This window comes from Schistocerca gregaria, chromosome 1 (genome assembly GCF_023897955.1).
Source record: "Schistocerca gregaria isolate iqSchGreg1 chromosome 1, iqSchGreg1.2, whole genome shotgun sequence".
Taxonomy (NCBI): domain Eukaryota; kingdom Metazoa; phylum Arthropoda; class Insecta; order Orthoptera; family Acrididae; genus Schistocerca; species Schistocerca gregaria.
In genome coordinates, this window is record NC_064920.1 from 239,965,344 (window position 1) to 239,984,380 (window position 19,037).

General features: G+C 37.6%; 1 protein-coding gene across 1 annotated transcript; it reads right to left on the minus strand.

Moving 5' to 3' along the window:
- Positions 1 to 13,420: 13,420 nt before the first annotated feature.
- On the minus strand, positions 13,421 to 18,806 carry LOC126338632 (ras-related protein Rab-1A). The gene is made up of 8 exons (XM_050001570.1): positions 18,701 to 18,806; positions 18,402 to 18,612; positions 16,662 to 16,734; positions 16,536 to 16,583; positions 16,406 to 16,453; positions 16,075 to 16,302; positions 14,653 to 14,860; positions 13,421 to 14,570 (listed from the first exon to the last, which is right to left on the minus strand). Exons 2-7 carry the CDS (start codon positions 18,422 to 18,424, stop codon positions 14,663 to 14,665), a joined length of 618 nt encoding a protein of 205 aa, XP_049857527.1. The 5' UTR covers positions 18,425 to 18,612; positions 18,701 to 18,806; the 3' UTR covers positions 13,421 to 14,570; positions 14,653 to 14,662.
- Positions 18,807 to 19,037: the final 231 nt, after the last annotated feature.

Below are 19,037 nucleotides of genomic sequence, written 5' to 3' on the forward strand. Positions count from 1 at the left end.
AACATGAGCTTGGAGGTGGCGAAGATGTCCTCAATGCGCTGGACAAAGAACATGGGCTTGGAGGTGGCGAACATCCCCCCCATCGGTCTGAGAACAGACTAAATAGCGGGGGAAGTACTTTGTCCCAAGCCGGTGGGCCTGTCCTTCCTCGCAGGGAGTGGCCAAGGGGGAAAGGGCAGGAGAACCAGAACCAGAGACAGTACCTTTCTTTTTAAACGGCTCGGCCGCAGATCGACCTGATACATGTTGACGTTTCATCTGCAAAACGTCCGCCCCGATACCACCCACTCCGACCAGGGGCTCTCCCCACGGGCGCCACCCAGCAGAAGCAAGGGCCACCTGGCAGGATGACCGTTGCCGGGAGTCCTGATGCCCCAAGGAGACGGGCATCTACTCCTTGGCCGACGTGGGGAGTGTGCAGCTCAGGTATCGGCAGTACGATCCCTGTGTTGTCAGGGGGCTACAACACAGAGGGTACATGACGACCCCACCACAACCGGCTGGCTACCGTGCTGGATTTCGGGTGCCATGGAAAGTCCATCATGATCGTAGGTGCAGATGGGGACGCACTATGGGCATAACTTGTGCAACCCATCAGGCGTTTAGGCCCAATTTGAGGAATAGTGGGTGTGGTTACAACGACGTTACAATGCTGAGTGCCAAGGTCTTAGTGCACTGAGGACCAGTGATACACCACAAAAGGCTCGTACTTCTGTAGAATTTTGAAAAATGGAGGTCAAACCCCAAGGGGGACTATCACATGGAAGGCCGAAACGGTTGAAACTCCTTTTAGGCGCCTCTTACGACAGGCAGGAATACCTCGGGCCTATTCTTACCCCGGACTCGCAGGGAGGTGGGGGGGCGGGGCATGATTGAGGAGAAAGTGAAGGAAGCTTCATACACTGACAAAATCCAAGCTAGGCATTTACTAAATCTATTGTCTAAGTATGAAGAAGTATTCATAGATCACCAGGTGTTATAAAAGATTATATTTATGATATGTAAGTGTATCCACGCTAGACCTATTGTAAAGCTTCATATTCAGTCACTCGGATAAAGAAGAATCTGGTAATGAGGTCAGGTAGTAAAAAATTGTTCCAATATCTTTTCTGAGTATGCACCACAGCTGTACATTTTACCCAAGCTCCACAAACCAGAAGTGCCAATCCATCCTGTGGTATCCCTAATACAAGCTCCAGTACACAAGATTGCCAGGAGAATCAACACCATGTTGAAGAAGAAGCTGCACTTCAAAGGGAAATTAGCATTAAGAACAGTTTACATTTATTTAACAAGTTAACAGATGTTAAGGTTCCAACAAATACAAAATTAGTCTCTTTTGATGTACATAGCTTGTTCACATGTATTCCAGTGAAAGACTGTATAGATATTGTCACAATAATTGTTTTCAAACAACAAAAATCCAGAAGAGCAGCTGATCATTGTTAGTACAGTGGAATAATGTTTGAATCAAAACTATTTATGCTTTCAAGGGAGCTAATATCTGCACACAGTTGGTCTGGCAATGGGCTCACCTTTAGCCCTCTTACTAGCAGAAAGGTTCATGGACAGATTTTCTGTAGAGAGATCCACTGGCAAAACATGTTGTGTATTAGTACATATATGTAGACAATATTCTTTGTATGTGGAAAGGCTCCAATAAATAACTCCATAAATTTGTGGAAAATATGGACCAGTGGCACACTAACATAAAGGGGAGCGTGGAGTTGGGGGGGGGGGGGGGGGTGGCAGCACAAATTTCCTGGATATTAGCTTAATAATAAAAACACTAACAATAAATTTAAAATTTTCCCCAGAAGATTCCTTTACTGACACTCATCTCAACTTCCTCCCAACATCCTACAAACATGTAGCATTCCATCACATGATACCCCATCTCCCTTCTGCCCCAGCCCCAAGGAGACTTTCACCAGGAACTTTATATAAATAGCCATAAATAATGAAGTTGACCCCGACACCACTGATAAAATTTTCCCCAATGAAAAATACAAACAGGAAAAGAAACAGTGCAGATTACCTTTTATAGGGATAACATCAAATAGCGTAAGTAACATCCTGAAGGCAAAGGGTTTCTCTGCGTTTTTCTATGTCAGTCAGGCAAGTACTTTTTTGTTCAATGCAAAAGACAAACAACAAGTGGTGTTTACAAAAATCACACATCGTGTCAGTCTTGCTATACTGGAGAGATGGGGAGGTCAATCTGTACCAGACATAAAGAACACCACAGAAGCTGGAGATTGAAGAACCCTGATTCAGCCTTAGCAGAACATTGCCAGAACAAAAACCACAAATACACAATAGATGTAAAAGTCCTACACACAGAGGAAAGGGGGCCAACTCAACCAATTAGAATTTTTTAGAAATTAAAAAACAGATGTGTGTATCCCCACAACTATTAATAAATGAGCAAACCCAATTCAATTATTCACCTCTTTTAGATGAGGTCACAACCTCATGATAGAAGCAAAACTTTGGGCCCCAATCAGTCATAGTTAAAAACGTCTTGGCTGCTGCATAACTTTAGCACAGTCATAAGTATAATCAATGAATATTAAATAATACGCGTAATTTGTTAAAAAATGGTCACTGACATAACTACACATTAAGTTATGGATCGATAACAAGGCTAAAAACAGTGTTTGTTTAGTCAGTCAATACCATTACTATCCAAACATATAGAAAGGGTACAAGGAGTTTTCAGAACCTGCAACATTTATCAAAAGGTTAAACCGAATAATGTCTGCAGGGACACGGATTTGCAGCCCATTGTTGCATGACATCCAACACAAATCACAGCACTTGGCGTAACGGAAACCCTACCTACTGCAAGAGGAGGCGTAAAGTATATTTTGGCAGTGCATGATCTGTAACATCATCTTGGGTAAAATACTCCGGGGGTAAAATAGTCCCCCATTTGGATCTCCAGGAGGGGACTACTCAGGAGGACGTCGTTATCAGGAGAAAGAAAACTAGCATTCTATGGATCAGAGAGTGGAATGTCAGATCCCTTAATAGGGCAGGTAGGTTAGAAAATTTAAAAAAAGGGAAATGGATAGGTTAAAATTATATATAATGGGAATTAGTGAAGTTTGGTGGCGGGAGGAACAAAACTTCTGGTCAGGTGAATACAGGGTTATAAATACAAAATCAAATAGCGGTAATGCAGGAGTAGGTTTAATGATGAATAAAAAATAGGAATGCAGGTAAGCTACTACAAACAGCATAGTGAACGCATTATTGTAGCCAAGATAAATACGAAGCCCAACCTACCACAGTAGTACAAAGTTTATATGCCAGCTAGCTCTGCAGATGGAGAGTGAAGTAGTCTTATGATGTGATTAAAGAAATTATTCAGATAGTGAAGGGAGACGAAAATTTAATAGTCATGGGAGGACTGGAATTCAATAGCTGGAAAAGGAAGGCAAGGAATAGTAGGTGAATATGGAACAGGGGTAAGAAATGGAAGAGGAAGCCACCTGGTAGAATTTTGCACAGAGCATAGCTTAATCATGACAGAAGATTGAATATGTGGAAGAGGGCTGGAGACACTGGATGATTTCAGATAAATTACATAATGGTTAGACAGAGATTTAGGAACCAGGTTTTAAATTGTGAGAGATATCCACAGGCAGATGTGGACTCTGACCACAATTTATTGGTTACGAACTGTAGATTAAAACTGAAGAAACTGCAAAAAGGTGGCATTTTAAGGAGATAGGGCCAGGATAAACTGAAAGAAACAGAGGTTGTAGAGAATTTTCGAGAGAGTGTTAGGGAACAATTGACAAGAAAGAGGGAAAGAAATACAGCAGAAGAAGAATGGGTAGCTTTGAGAGATGAAGTAGTGCAGGCAGCAGTGGATCAAGTAAAAAGACGAGGGCTAGCAGAAATACTTTGGTGGCAGAAGAGATATTGAATTTGATTGATGAGAGAAGAAGATATAAAAATGCAGTAAATGAAGCAGGTGCAAAGGAATACAAATGTCTCAAAAATGAGATTGACGGAAAGTGCAAAATAGTTAAGCAGGGATAGCTAGAGAAAATGTAAGGATGTTAAGACATATCACTTGGGGTAGCATAGGTCCAGCTTATAGGAAAATTTAAGAGACCTTTGGAGAAAAGAGAACCACCTGAACAAACATCAAAAGCTCAGATGGAAAACCAGTTGTAAGCAACTTAGGGAAAGTACAAAAGTGGAAGGATTATATAGGAGGTCTATACAAGGGCAATGTACTTCACGGTAATATTCTGAAAATGGAAGAGGACGTAGATGAAGATGAAATGGGAGATATGAGACTGCATGAAGAATCTGACAAGGCACTGAAAGATCTAAGTTGAAACAAGGCCCCGGGAGTAGACAACATTCCATTAGTACTACTGATAGCCAGGGGAGAGCAAACTATGACAAAACTCTACCATCTACTGAGCAAGATGAATGAGGCACACAATACCCTCAGATTTCAAAAAGAATATAACAATTTCAATCCCAAATAATGCTGGTGTTAACAGGCTTGAAAATTACTGAACTATCAGTTTAGTAAGTCACCACTGCAAAGTACTGACATGAATTCTATACGTACAAATGGAAAAACTGGTAGAAGCTGACTTTTGAGAAAATCAGTTTGGATCCCGTAGAAATGTTGGAACACGTGAGCCAATACTGACCCTACAACTTATCTTACAAGATAAATTACGGAAAGGCTTTTATAGAATTTGCATACTTATAGAAAGCTTTTGACTATGTTGTCTGAAATACTCTTTCAAATTTTGAGAGTGGCAGGGTCAAATACAAGGAACCAAAGGCTATTTACAATCTGCACAGAAGCCAGGTGGCAATTATGCAAGTCGAGGTGCATGAAAGGCAAGCAGTGGTTGAGAAGGGAGTAAGACAGGTTTGTAGCCTATCCCTAATGTTATTCACTCTGTGTACTGAGCAAGCAGTGAAGGAAACAAAAGAAAAATTCGGAGTAGGAATTAAAATCCATGGAGAAGAAATAAAAACTTTATGAGGTTTGCCGATGACATTGTAATTTTGTCAGCGGCAGTAAAGTACCTGGAAGAGCAGTTAAATGGAATGGACAGTGTCTTGAAAGGAAGATGTAAGATGGGCATAAACAAAAAGAAAAAGAGGATAAGGGAATGTAGTCCCATTAAATCAGGTGATGTTGAGGAATTAGACTAGGAAATGAGACACTTAAAGGAGTAAATGAGTTTTGCTATTTGGGAAGCACAATTGATGACTATCGAAGTAGGGAAGAGAGAAAATGTAGACTGGCTGTGGCAAGGAAAGCGTTCCTGAAGAAGAGAACATCGAGTATGCAGTCTTTTCTGAAAGTATTTGTGGGGGAAGTGAAACATGGATGGTAAATAGTATAGACAAGAAGAGAAATGATTTTTTGAAATGTGGTGCTATGCTGAAGATTAGAAGGGTAGATCATGTAACTAATGAGGAGGTACTGAATAGAACTATGGAGAAGAGGAATTTGTAGCACAACATGACTAGCAAGAGGAATCAATTGGTAGGACACAATCTGAGGCATGAAGGGATCACCAAATTTGTATTGGAGGGAAGCGTGGAGGGCAAAAATCTTAGAGGGGGACCAAAGGATAAATACACTAAGCAGATTCAGAAGGAAGTACGTTGCAGTAGATACTGGGAGATGATTAAGCTTGCACAGGATAGAGTAGCTTGGAGAGCCACATCAAACCAGTCTCTGGACTGGTCTGTTGACTACTTACATTACGATGTATCCTCCCCGGACTTCAACAGCAAGCAGCATTGGAAGGAAGCTAGCAGGCAAATATATAAACTCTTTTGGTTGCCCAGTGTAACTGTGCTCACTGATAATGCTTCTTACTTCACAGAAGACAGATGGAGGGCTTTAATGGAAGAAAATGGTATCAGACACGTCATCTCACGTTTCTCACCTAGAAGTAATCCCTTCGAGAAGACATTTCGAGAATTGAATTATGACGTGTCCACAACAAACACTGAAGTCGGTTGAATATGTTAACAGCTTCATGGAAATCTATAACAACCTACCCCACATTTCAACTGGTTTACACCAACTGAATTAATCAGGGGACAGCAAGAGGAAGTAAGTGAGTGGGTTAATGCCATTCCAAAGTTTCAGGACCGCAACAAACAGAAGTACTCAGTTGATGAACTAGTACTGCTTGGAACACATCCTAAGCTATCACTGATCGAGAAGAAAAAAGTGCATCTACTATATGAAGGGCCATTCCAGAAACCCTCATTATAGTTGCCATTTACTGCAAGACATCAATACTTTAAGGAAAAAGGGAACCCTCATCATAGTTGCCATTTACTGCAAGACATCAATACTTTAAGGAAAAAGGGACTCTTGTCACAGAGACCTCAAGAAACATTTGCAATAAGAACCACAGTTCACTGACTGCAAGTACCAAAATATATTCAGTGCACAAGCACCATTGTAAAATATGTAAACAGTAGTTTTATTGTAAATTCTTTTACTCACGTGTCTCCGTTTGTAAGGGTCTATTTCAGGTCACGTGTGACCTGATGGTATGTTTAACTGTAATTTGAATTCCTGAAAAAGTTCCTCCACTGGAACAATCAAAGAATTTGAAGTCTTAAGTTTCAATCCTGAAAGTTCATTCACTGAATTTTTTAAAAAATTGAGTAAATGTTTTGATGTAAATATGATTTTCTTCTTTTTTGTCTACCTAGATTCTATTGGGGTAAATATATGTATACTTTATACCCACACAGATATTAGTTGAGTGCTAGTCCGCATGTTTGCTTACTTCCGATTTGGCTGCGTTTGGGGCATTAGCCTTCTTGCATACCACTTTGGGTACTTTCAACTTTTCGGGTTCTGCTTTGCCGTTAACTCTGAGCTACCTACTAGTAGGTGTACCGAATATGGACATCTGTTCCTAAATACTAATGAGATTTAATCAACTGAATGAATGATAATAAATGACAAACAAAACGCACCAACTTATGGAAATGTACTGAAATCTAAACAGTTCGAAAGTGATCCACTGATCAAGAAAAATGAATATTCTATCAGTCAATTTTTTATTTTTATCTCCATGTTTCTAAATAACACCAGATGTAAACAAAAACAAATATAATTGCTGTGTTAGTGTTAAGTGATATGAAGATTGTCATTTGAGTAGAACTATGAGCCCCAGCAGTAATCAATACTTATGCTGTGTGTCTCGCAAGAACTTTAAAAATCAAATGGATATGCACAAACTGTGCTGTTACGCAGCAGTCAAATCATGATAATATGTATGCTCTGAGTGCAGATGTTAGCAGCAACAACTGGAAATTGGTACACAAACTTTTAAAGTTAAATAAAATTGAACATACCTCAGACATTTAATGTAACAAGATAACCTCACAAGTATAAACTTTTAATAGACTGTATTGCCAGCTGCACGTCAACAATGCGAGTGGAACACTGGCTCTGCTGCGCCATGGGCAAATGTCTACGCAGTCAGAAATAAACAAACCACACGAACACCAGACTCCAAAGTGCAGTGTCAAACATGTGTAATTTATTTAAATGAACTGCAAGTCACTACATTACTACTACAAAACAAAGTTTATATACAGAACATACTCCGAAAATAAAATGAGTAATCTGTATGAATGCAGATGAACTTGATTCTTGAACATAAGTAGTTTCTTTGTCACTTACCCCAATTTTTGATATTGCATGTAGCCATATTGGAAGAGAGGAACATGGAAGCAAGACCTGTTCCAGAAATATGATTGAGAACCAGGTGCAGTTGACAGCAGCTGGCATTCCAGCGTCGTGTCAGGGCAAACCAGCAGCAGCCTCCACCAGCAATTCGATACGGGGTTGGGTATTCAACATCACCGGGACTTCTTTCAAATTTTCTTTCAATTGAAATGACCTTTTCCACATTTACTGACCTCAATAACAGATTCAATATTTTATATAACGAACATGTCAAGCCTGACACTTTTTTGAAGGCCGTTGGATGGTTTTGTTCCCTGTTTTACAGATCCAGTAAACCCAAATGGGGTGAGATAAGCAATTAAGGGAAGTCTCCTTCGAAACTTTACAGTTGCTGAAGCCATGTAATACTACCACATGAATGCCATACATATGGTATGCTACTTTATTTGTCTTACCACTATCTAAACTTCAGAAACTTGGAAGCTCTTTACCTACAGTGAAAACTGATATGTGCCACTGACTTAGTGGACTGTAAGAAACACCTCATGCCTGAAGAAATGACTGAAGCCTGTATGTGAAAACTGATAAAGGAAAGACATTGTGATATGTCAATAATTTCCAGCAATGTTTTATTATTTTTATAAACAGTTTTCTACAAAGAATAACCATGACAAAAGGTACGACCACTACAACAATGTATTGTCATTGCAGTCCGAAATGTTTTCCTTTTGTTGTTCTCTATGATGTATGAAGCAGCTGAGATCAAAGATTAAGCAGAGGCCTTCTCTTTTAAATTATGTAAAAAATAATTGTGTTGTGTGAGGTACAAGCAATGTACAATATAACATACCATTTACTAAATAGAATTGGATGATCTACAATGAATGTTTTAAGTTTAATATCCACAGCAACAGGTAAGTGACCATTAGTGCCTGGTACAGCGATACTGAATTATTGGTAATTGGTGAATAATGCTGTTATTGTGAACAATCATAATGCTGTCAACATAAAGAGAAGGGTAGATGTGATAGATTTTCTATAAAAAAAATCACGTTGGTATGAATACTTAGTGCAGACTGTTTTGTCTGCCATCATTACATGAGTGTATGGACGGCAATTTCAAACCGCAGAAACAGTAAGACATTAATTCTTTCGATCGATATTACAATATTTGAACTCGAGGACAAGAACCCACAGGAATTTATTATTTTTCTATTCTAACAGTGAAAATAGCATTCAGTAGAACAATCTTAGACTTTATGTAAATGAAATAGTTTTTGTGGCTGGTGCTTAAGATTCATGTTTCTCCAACAATTTATCAGTGACTTAAAAAAATATATTTTTCATACTTTTCCATCACACACACACACACACACACACACAATGACAACTTTAAACAAACAGAATGAAACCCATCACAAAACCTACTGGACTGAGAAACAAAGCACACAACAAAAGTGAATTACAAGTTGCATTGTTGGGCACAATTTTTTGCAGCTGTATGTTCTAGTCAGCACACTATGAAAGAACAAACCAACAATTTTAGGCAGAAAATAATGCCCGACCGATCCATTCTCCACCTGGTTCGATATGTAAACAACTCTTTCACTTTGATTACTGCATTGAACTTTAACTACAAAATAATTTTCCTTTACCAAAGTTAATGCACTAAAGCCACAGAATTCATTTATAATTTGAAAAAAAAGAGCCCGCAAAAAAGAATTTGCATAACTAAGGCCAGAAATGAACCATTAGGACACCTGTCAATTTTGTGAGTTAAATGAGGAATGGAAGTTTACTATTCTTTCTAAAGGGTAACGGTGCATTTTAGAACACTAACAACATTGGCCATTCAACAAAGTAACTAACTTCATAACACCAAAGCAACAGAAAAAAGTAAGCAATGAAAAAAATTTTAAGCTGTTTGTCACTTTACACATTGATAGTGGTTGTTCCAAGTATCAATACGAGCTAATAGCCCACTGCTGCCAACTCTTACAAGCATTTGCACAACCAATGGAAGCACTGAAAACTCCAGAGGGGAAAAAAAAAAAAACTAGGCACAGGCAGCTTGTTTTCTTGCACTTAGCTGTCAGTAACTTACATTGCTTGTGGTGGCAGCTAATCAACACCTGGATTAAAAAAAAAAAGAGAACAAACAAGTAAAATGACTCACCACCACTACTAATCAGTCACTGAATGTTAGAACATTATTTTGAGTTCAAGAATAACAAATCTGGGGATAACTGGAATTTCTAGAATTCAGAAACTTTCTTAGTGGAAAGAAAGCTATCAAATGATCCATGAGAACAGAAGTGAAAGTTACAGATGATGATGAACCCACTTTGGCAAAAATCAAGAGACATGGCACGATGAACAAAACATCCATTTGCAAAGCTAGAATGTTTGTTCATTGCAATGTACCAATGGATATCTTTCGACTTTCACTTACAGACGACATTACAGTGCATAATTGTTGAAACTGAAAGCAATGCTGTATTTCCAAGCGGTAAAAATAAGAATGAGTAAGGATTGTAAGTGGAAACCGGTTAGTATGGACAAAATGCTTTTATTCTTGGTTATTTAACATCATATGGACAGCATGAAATCTGTCCTATTACAAGAGTATTATAGGACAGACATTTTGTTTCGACACAAGCAGCAATGAACATTGGCAAACACATACAAAAATGGTCTGGCAAGACTGATAAAAAGTTTCACAAACAACTTGCCTTACATCTTGACAGACTACTTTGAGGAATTTGTTATCACTGACATGAGATGGCGCACAATCCTGGTAAAAGCACTTGTGTGTGCTGTCCTTTGTCTTTCAGTTAATGCAAGTATCAAACAATTCAACAATGAAGTATAATATGACCCAATTATGGTGGCTCCTTTTTCCAATTAATCTACAAGACTTATCACTTGGGAATCCCAAATAACTGACCTTTACCTCACCAGCAGACAGCTTTGCCTCCTTCAGTGCACTTTCACCAGACTGACCTTTGTTTCGACTGGTGTGTGATAGATCCAGTTTCATTAATTGAGAAAAAATTTGTGGATTCTGACTAAACATCCCCAAGCATTGCATTGAAACGTGCTAGATGCACTTTTGGTTGAGTGAACAACTGCAGCACTCACCTTACATACAGCTTCTTCACGGCCAATTCTTCAAGTTGTATATTATGCATCCATTCAGTTGAGATGCCTATAATCTCAACCATTATGGGTGGAAAAGTTTATGTTAAAAAAGTGGTTTTAAGTTTACAGGAGAAGCTGCACATTTGCTACCATTTATACGTGGACAAGTATAACAATAGCTTTGTATTTGCTAAAATCTCGCAGAATATGTACACACAATACACCAGGACAAAAATGAAAAATCCAGGATGGAATGTAACAATATTAGAAGGAAAGTTTCACTCGCCACATAGCGGAACTGGCGAGTCGCAATTGGCGCAACAAAAAGATTCACCCAATTATAGCAATTAAAGCTATCACAACTCGGCATCTCCGCGATTTGGTGAGTAGCAACTTCCCACCTAATATTAATACACTGGTACAGTGAGATTAAATAGGAAGATCAACCCTAAATATGATGCATCTGCAAAACTCTTTAAAGGAAATACAATTACTCTTCACAAGTCTTGGTAACTGTAAAATGGACTTCTAGACAAGAGATTAGTTATATTCCCACAGAATTTTGTTACAACGGGGCAAGTGATTAATTCATGCCCGCAAATAGCCTCAAAACTGTTGCCAATTGTCAAAGCATGACTATGTCTGGGGCTCACAGGCAGGATTGGATGATGTGTTTATGAATAGCAGGCACCTGGTATCCTTTTAAGTAATCATTCTTTCACATAACTGACATGCTAATTTTCAGTTCATATCATCTGCAGTACGATTGTGTCAAATGACACTGTACAAATAAAGTAAAATAAAGTGCTTACTTCCACCAACAGTAATTCCAAGAAATAAGAGAGACTTCACACAAAACTTTGTGCAAAAGTTGAAAGCAACTGAAGGGAAAATTCAAGTCATGGGTAACATTTGTAAAAAAAAAAGTGTGCTGACAGGCCAATCATACTGACAGCATATGAGTGTAGGGACTGTCCAAATAATCCTAACTGTCCATTCGTATGAATGGACACAGGCAGACAGTGTTTGTTGGTACTAAGGACCAACCTGTGGCTAAACATGCCATGGTGCACGGCCAGCACATCTTGGCACAGTTACACTGTCCGGGTTATCTGGATACTTCCCACTAATACCAACCTGTCAGAACTCCGGAGATGGGAACTTGCCCTTCAGTATATCCTCTCTTCTCGTTACCTACCAGGCCTCAACCTCCACTAATATCAAGTTGCCACCGCTCATACCTCACCTGTCATTCAACAACATCTTTGCCTCTGTACTTCCGCCTCGACTGACATCTGCCCAATCTCTTTGCCTTTACGTGTGTGTGTGTGTGTGTGTGTGTGTGTGTGTGTGTGTGTGTGTGTACCTGCCAGCTCTTTCATTTGGTAAGTCACATCTTTGTTTTTAGATATATTAATCCTGTATTTTGTTTGAACTGCTATGTGCTTACACACAATTAGCTGGATTTTATTTTAAAAAGGAATTTGTTAATATTTCTATCCATCCTTTTCATTTAGCTATCAAAATCTTCCTTTAATGATTTTTTTTCAAAAGCAGATCTCTTCACCAAAGGTGCTAATTCTTGCAGATTTAACTTCACTTAGTTCACATTGATAATAAAACTTTAGACGCTATTGTGATTGAAATAATGGTGATGTAACTTACTAGCTTATCACACAAGCCAAGTGTGACTGACTTAAGCATTAAATTAGCTGTTATTATTACAAAACCACAGAACAAAAATTCTATGAATTTGCTTAAGTATTGAGTCAGCTCTTCTCTCTAACACACACACACACACACACACACACACACACACACACACACACACACACACACACAGTTTCTGCCTTTTACAATCATACCTAAACCCACAGTGAATGTGTTGATGTATGTTGACCCCAGCTCTGGGTTCACAGACTAATTTTTTTCTGATATGGGAGTGCATGTAACCTACATACAAGGTATTGACAGATTTCTTTATAAGAGGTTTGAAAGATTAAAACATTTGGATTTTTCTCTAAAGACCAGTATGAAATCCCTACCCCTAGATCACTATGTGAAAATTGTTGTTCATGGTTCATTACTGAAACTACCTGTACTTCACAAATTCTGCAATGAACTGCATGAATCTTTTTTACATGTAATTTGGCATTAAGATGCCTATGTGAGTATTTTAAGCAGATTAAACCATTCTGGCACTACTTGCCAACTAGTCTGCTTGGCTTATACTTTATCTCAATCATGCTTCAGTACTCTGGAGTACAGCGAAGTGCAGAAATCCAGGTAGTCCAGTACAAAAAGATTGCAAATTTAATCTTAGGTACAGAGAGAAGAGCTCTTGTTCTTATTGGGCACAGTATGGTACAATTATGGCTAACAATGTTTTCATACTTCATTTACTTTCTCTTTCACAAGGCTTTAATTTTACTGTTACCACATAATTCTGGACTTGCAGATAAATGCAGTACAAGTGTGTCTTGTCAGATTACAAACGTAAACAGCTTTTATTCCAACAACATGGATTGTGGAATGGCAAGAGGGTAGGACAAAACTGACTCCATTAAACAAAATTTTATTTGTGTTCTGCATCGCAAAATGCAATTTAATTTACAGAAAATTGTTTTTATCACTGTACACTACCAATGCTTCACTTACTGCAAAATTTATATAATAAAGTGTAAATGTGGACCATACGGTTATTAAAATTCAGATCACAGATAACTGGTTATCAATCACCTCATTCTGTATTTTTGATGGACATCTCCATTGTTTCATTGTTCCTGACAATATTTTGCATTCCTGCTGTTGATGCATTTTATGTAGAATGAACATTGTTCCTTGGCACCAACAGCAGGAACATTGTAGAGTAAGTAAAGTACAAAAAATAAATAGTTCACAATTTTTTTTAGGATTGTGAAACCAATAGTGTGGTCCACCACTAGTTGCAATTGTTCCACAGCTACCTGCTGCCAAGGTTGTCTGTGGGAACTGCATACAGTACACATGCTCACATCATGGACAAACATCCATTTAACCATTCAGAATATTTATTTTTCAGGAAGAAAGACACTACAAGAAATATAATTTATGGAATGATATTTGTGAATTATTTATTTTGACTTTTAATCTTTTAAATATTAATACTCTGAAGGGCCAATTTGCACCAAACTGATGTACAAATACGAGTATTTAAATTATATAGCATAAAGCGTGCAAGAATTTTGGTTATGTAATACCCCAAAAGAAATCCTAACCCTTCAAGGATATTTTCTGAAATGTGTATTACTTAATACTTAAGTATACTATGTATAATATTTTACATGTGTGAAATTCTTAGAAGTATCAAACGTTTATATTAAATATACATCTGATTAAATTTCGAGGTTCCTCAGATTTGTAAGTCACAGGGCTATTCCAGAATTAAGCACACCAGCACGATCTGCTCCACACATCTATACACAGAATAACACTATTTCTATAAAAACATGAACAAAAACCTGCACATCAGCCATTATAATACAGCAACACTGCAGAACAAACTGGCTGGATTGAAATGTATGTCACATGGTACTCCAGGCTGTCTTTGGATAAAAGATATTCACAAAAACTAACACATTTCCAAAGTTTCTGGAAAACCCTGCCAGATCTCCCAAGCAGATGCTACTGCAACATGCTGAGCTGGGAAGTTTACACAGCAGCAATAAATCTGAAGAGAAAGAAAGTGTTAAAATGAAATCAATATGCTTATTACAATATAGAGTAATTCCAAAACAAGGTGTGTTACATACTGCACTAATTTCAGCAACATCCAGACTTTGCCGTTTCAATTGGACGACCCTGGTCAATTTTAACTTTATTGGCTGTGTCAGCAGCTGATGATGGAGGTCCTACACGGTTCTTTATTTCTGCTGCCATAGTCATGAATGCTTGCTCAACATTCGTAGCATTCTTCGCAGAAGTTTCAAGGAATGGAATTCCTAGCTGATCTGCATATTCCTGTAGGTAATAATGAGCTCATAGTAGTTTATGCAAAACAATGAAACTTTCCAGTTATCCAAAGATGTCATTAAGGTTGTATTTTGAATGCAAGAGCGAAGTCCTTACAAATTCCTTTACAGTTATAGAAACTGCAAAATCCTGAGACACTGGAAGCAACAGCACAAGTTTAGTTAATGAATACACACCAAGCCTAAACACTCCCTATATTGCTGTCAGTGAACCTTCCAGCACTACAATTATCCAATATTTCACAACTCCAAAGTTTTACAACTGACACCTTCCTGCATCCCAATGTTTATGTTTTCCTCATCCTAATGTTAGATCTGTATTGAGGACTCAAAGTTCTCAATTTACTGAATTGGCAGTAATTTATCTCCCTCTTCTTGATTATTTCACCTATATTATAAACGTGCTTACAGCAAAACTAATATAAAACCATTTCACTATGTATTCATCTTGTTCATAGGTTTTATAATTTTTTTTTTTACTTTTTTAACTCACAATACAGTAAACATTTTGCCATTTACACTCAACACTGTCAAAGTAATGTAGGAAATTTACGTATCTGAAGTGTGCTGCAGAATTGCAATTCCAAGTTCAAAGTGAAACTAGTTATGCTTTAAGCATAGATAATTTATAGCAAGCACACACCTGACAATGCTTTCAATAAAAATTAAGCTTATTATCACGGATCTCAAATATAAAAACAAAGTTCACTCGTTTACCAATTGATAGCTGGAACTAGATGCCTTTAATCACTACTGCTATGTCTGATCAAATGCCAAGATTGGCTGCAAGAAACTTTTCTGAAATTGTTGCTGCTTTGATGTGCCAGACTGCTGGCAGCATTTTGTTTTAGAAGCAGAAAACTATCATGGCAATTTTAGTAACCAATGACACAGCTATCAAATGGCTTCTTGAGTAGCAGAAGAACAATGCTCCAAATGCATGCAATAATGTAAAGAGTAGATATCAAGATGAACTTTTAAATTATTTCATTTCACAATTACAGAAACATTTAGCAGATTTAAAGGCAATGGTAAAAGTTAAAGACAGTCTACCAATACATGAAATGTAGCAACATGCACATTGCCAGTGTCACAAACATCTCATGCACTGCCATGTTATTCCAAAGCTCACATATAGGTGAAAGTATTCCACTCTTCTAAAACACATATACAAATCTTTGAAACAACTATTTAACATCTTACCTTAGCAGTAGTATAATCAACAACCTTTTTGGCATGCAAGTCACTTTTGTTTCCTACCAGTAATTTATTTACATTGTCACAAGCATAGCGATCAATTTCTTCCAGCCATTGTTTAACGTTATTGAATGACTCTTGGTCAGTGCAATCATAAACCACAATAATTCCATGAGCACCTCGATAATAACTTGACGTAATTGTGCGAAACCTCTCTTGACCAGCAGTATCCCACTGTAAAACAGAATTTTGTCTTTCAGGACTGACTGTTACATAAAAGGAGCAATGCTCTGATCCCAAACATTAAAACCTAAGCATTCAAAATTGAAAAACTTACAATTTGTAGCTTTATAGTCTTCCCATCCAGATCAATTGTTCTTATTTTCTGCAACAGAATAGACATTTCTTACACCAAATGCTAAATATAAAAAAAGACTGAACTGAATTAAAACTATTGAAATACTTACAAAATCTACACCTATAGTGCTAATATAGCTTTCTGTGTACGTATCATCCTGCAAACAATGAACATATGCATGAAAAACTATTAATAGTTGAAATCTTTAATATTTCACATACTTAATAGCACATACCGCAAATCTCAGCAGAAGACAAGATTTGCCAACACCAGAATCACCAATGAGCAGAAGCTTGAAAAGGTAGTCACTGAAAAATGGTCAATGCAATATTAAGTATCTGTTCACAGTCAAAAAAATTTACATAGCACAACACTATCATATCTTCACAAGCAATTCACACAGTGATGCTTAACTTCCCGAAATGCTAGTAACCGCAACAGATCTGAATCAGAGGTCACAATACTAATAGTTTGCCTGCAACTAGTATAATTTTTCATTCAGTAAATGCCTACTACTAGACTTGCCAGTTCAAATACAACATAACATTTAAAACTATAAAAAACATGCCACTATTGGCAGAAAACCACCTATAAGCAGCACATGATTACCAAGCACTCCCAATAACATTGGCTTTGCAATGTACAGCATATGCTTTGGTTACTTTATTCCTTACAAAAGCAGCGTGTCAATTTGAAATTCGAATGGGGATGTGCTCAATCATCAGAACATTCTGTCAAAATGCAGACCTTAAGTGAAATTAACTTTCCAATGAGCTAGGTAACCCAGTGCTCAGTAACAGTTGGCAAGAAAATACATTTTGTGAAATTCTCCGCTAAGTTACATTTACGTAAAGAAATCTGCAGAAAATTATGGAAATAAAATATCTTACTAGACTTCCAGATTATCAAACTAAAACAACAATTATTAATGCAAGGAAACTTCCTACTCATGTAATGAAACAATCTGAAATATCCAGTGACCAATATTGACTGTGGCACCAATACTGAATTATCAATGCAGTCAGCTTTAATTCAAAATCTAAACCCATCAAATTTGTGATACTTCTGGGCATATACACACAGTATATTGTATGATTTTACAGAATTCTAATTAAACACAAAAAATTCTGGAAGTCGCTGGTGTGTCACTGTAGAGAATTTATGTGACGTTGCGATTGCTTCCCTTCATGACAGTATAATGAATAACATTCAAACCGCAAAGAAATGCACGGGTTCCTCTTTATGTCGTAAAACTCACATTCTGGGCTTGTGAGACAAAGAAGAAATATACTCGTAAATATATAGTTTTTTTTTTTTTTATTTCCCGCTTCATGCCGGGTAATTAAGTCCTAAATATTCCTTAGTCTAGACGAGTTCCCTAGTGCTCACACACCTAACGCACATTATTTCCTATTCCAAACAAATAGCACCACGAAACATGGTCTCCGAAAAACACACATGAAACAGCCACAGGTCTCTCCGACAACCATATCTTGATACAGATAGGCACGAATGAACACTAATATCGAGTAACAACCACCAATCTATAAATCATAACAAATTAGAATTGTTGATTACGGAAGCAAGGAAAAAATTACATAATCTCCCACACATCTGGAAAATAACATATGCTCTTCAGTCAATTCTTGCCTCTCCATGTTCACAAACGCTACTTGCCATTTACACCAAACTAAAAGCGTAAAGGCAACCATCCATGTTTGCTGATTTCATTGTGCCTCCACCCGTCATGGATGACAGTGAGTCACAAAAACGTATCGAAACCAAGTAATGTTACATTGTTAGCCTCAGCCTTGCGCAAATATCTACGCGACTCCGCAAAATTTTAATAAACACTGTAACAACAAAAATTAGGCACACCACACAATAACGCCATCAATATGAGATATACGCAGAGAGAATGTCAATCGACAAACAGCTCACATACTGAACCGCACAGTTGACACTCCGTACTTACTATTCGGGGTTCATCGTGGACATCACCAAATGTGCGACGAGTGTATTTCAAGAAAACCGTACACAAATTACTTCGTCCCTTTAAAAGTGTTGCAGGTAACGTAAAAACAATGGCTGCCTCTTGCTATGTGAACTGCAACTCTATAGGAGTCTACGGCATTGACGTAATGCCAAAGTGGCAGAGAGGTATGAGAAATTCAGATGCACGCCAACTGTCACAAAATGAAGCTATCGATAGTAGTTCCGCCATAAAAAGTATTACCTTCAATTAAAATGTAATCCCATTAAATTTAGAAATACCTGTAAAGATTTTTAATAGGAAAAGTATTATAACTACATGAATTTCGGACATTAGCTGAGAAAACTACTACCGTACGTTTTAAATTCACACTCTCTTCTTTCTTTTGAGTAGCCAAGATCTTATCAATCAGTTTGTGAAATTGTAACATTACGTTGGCAGAAAGAACAGCCACTGTATTTACTCGAACTATTTCTTTATTTTTCCATTTCAGATTTTTATTTGAATTGGTCTTTGGGTATTACACATTTGCTATCAAAATTTTGTACTGACACTGGAACTAATAGGAAAACAATTCGATTAATAACATTTAATGTGACAGTTTTAGCTCGGATTTCT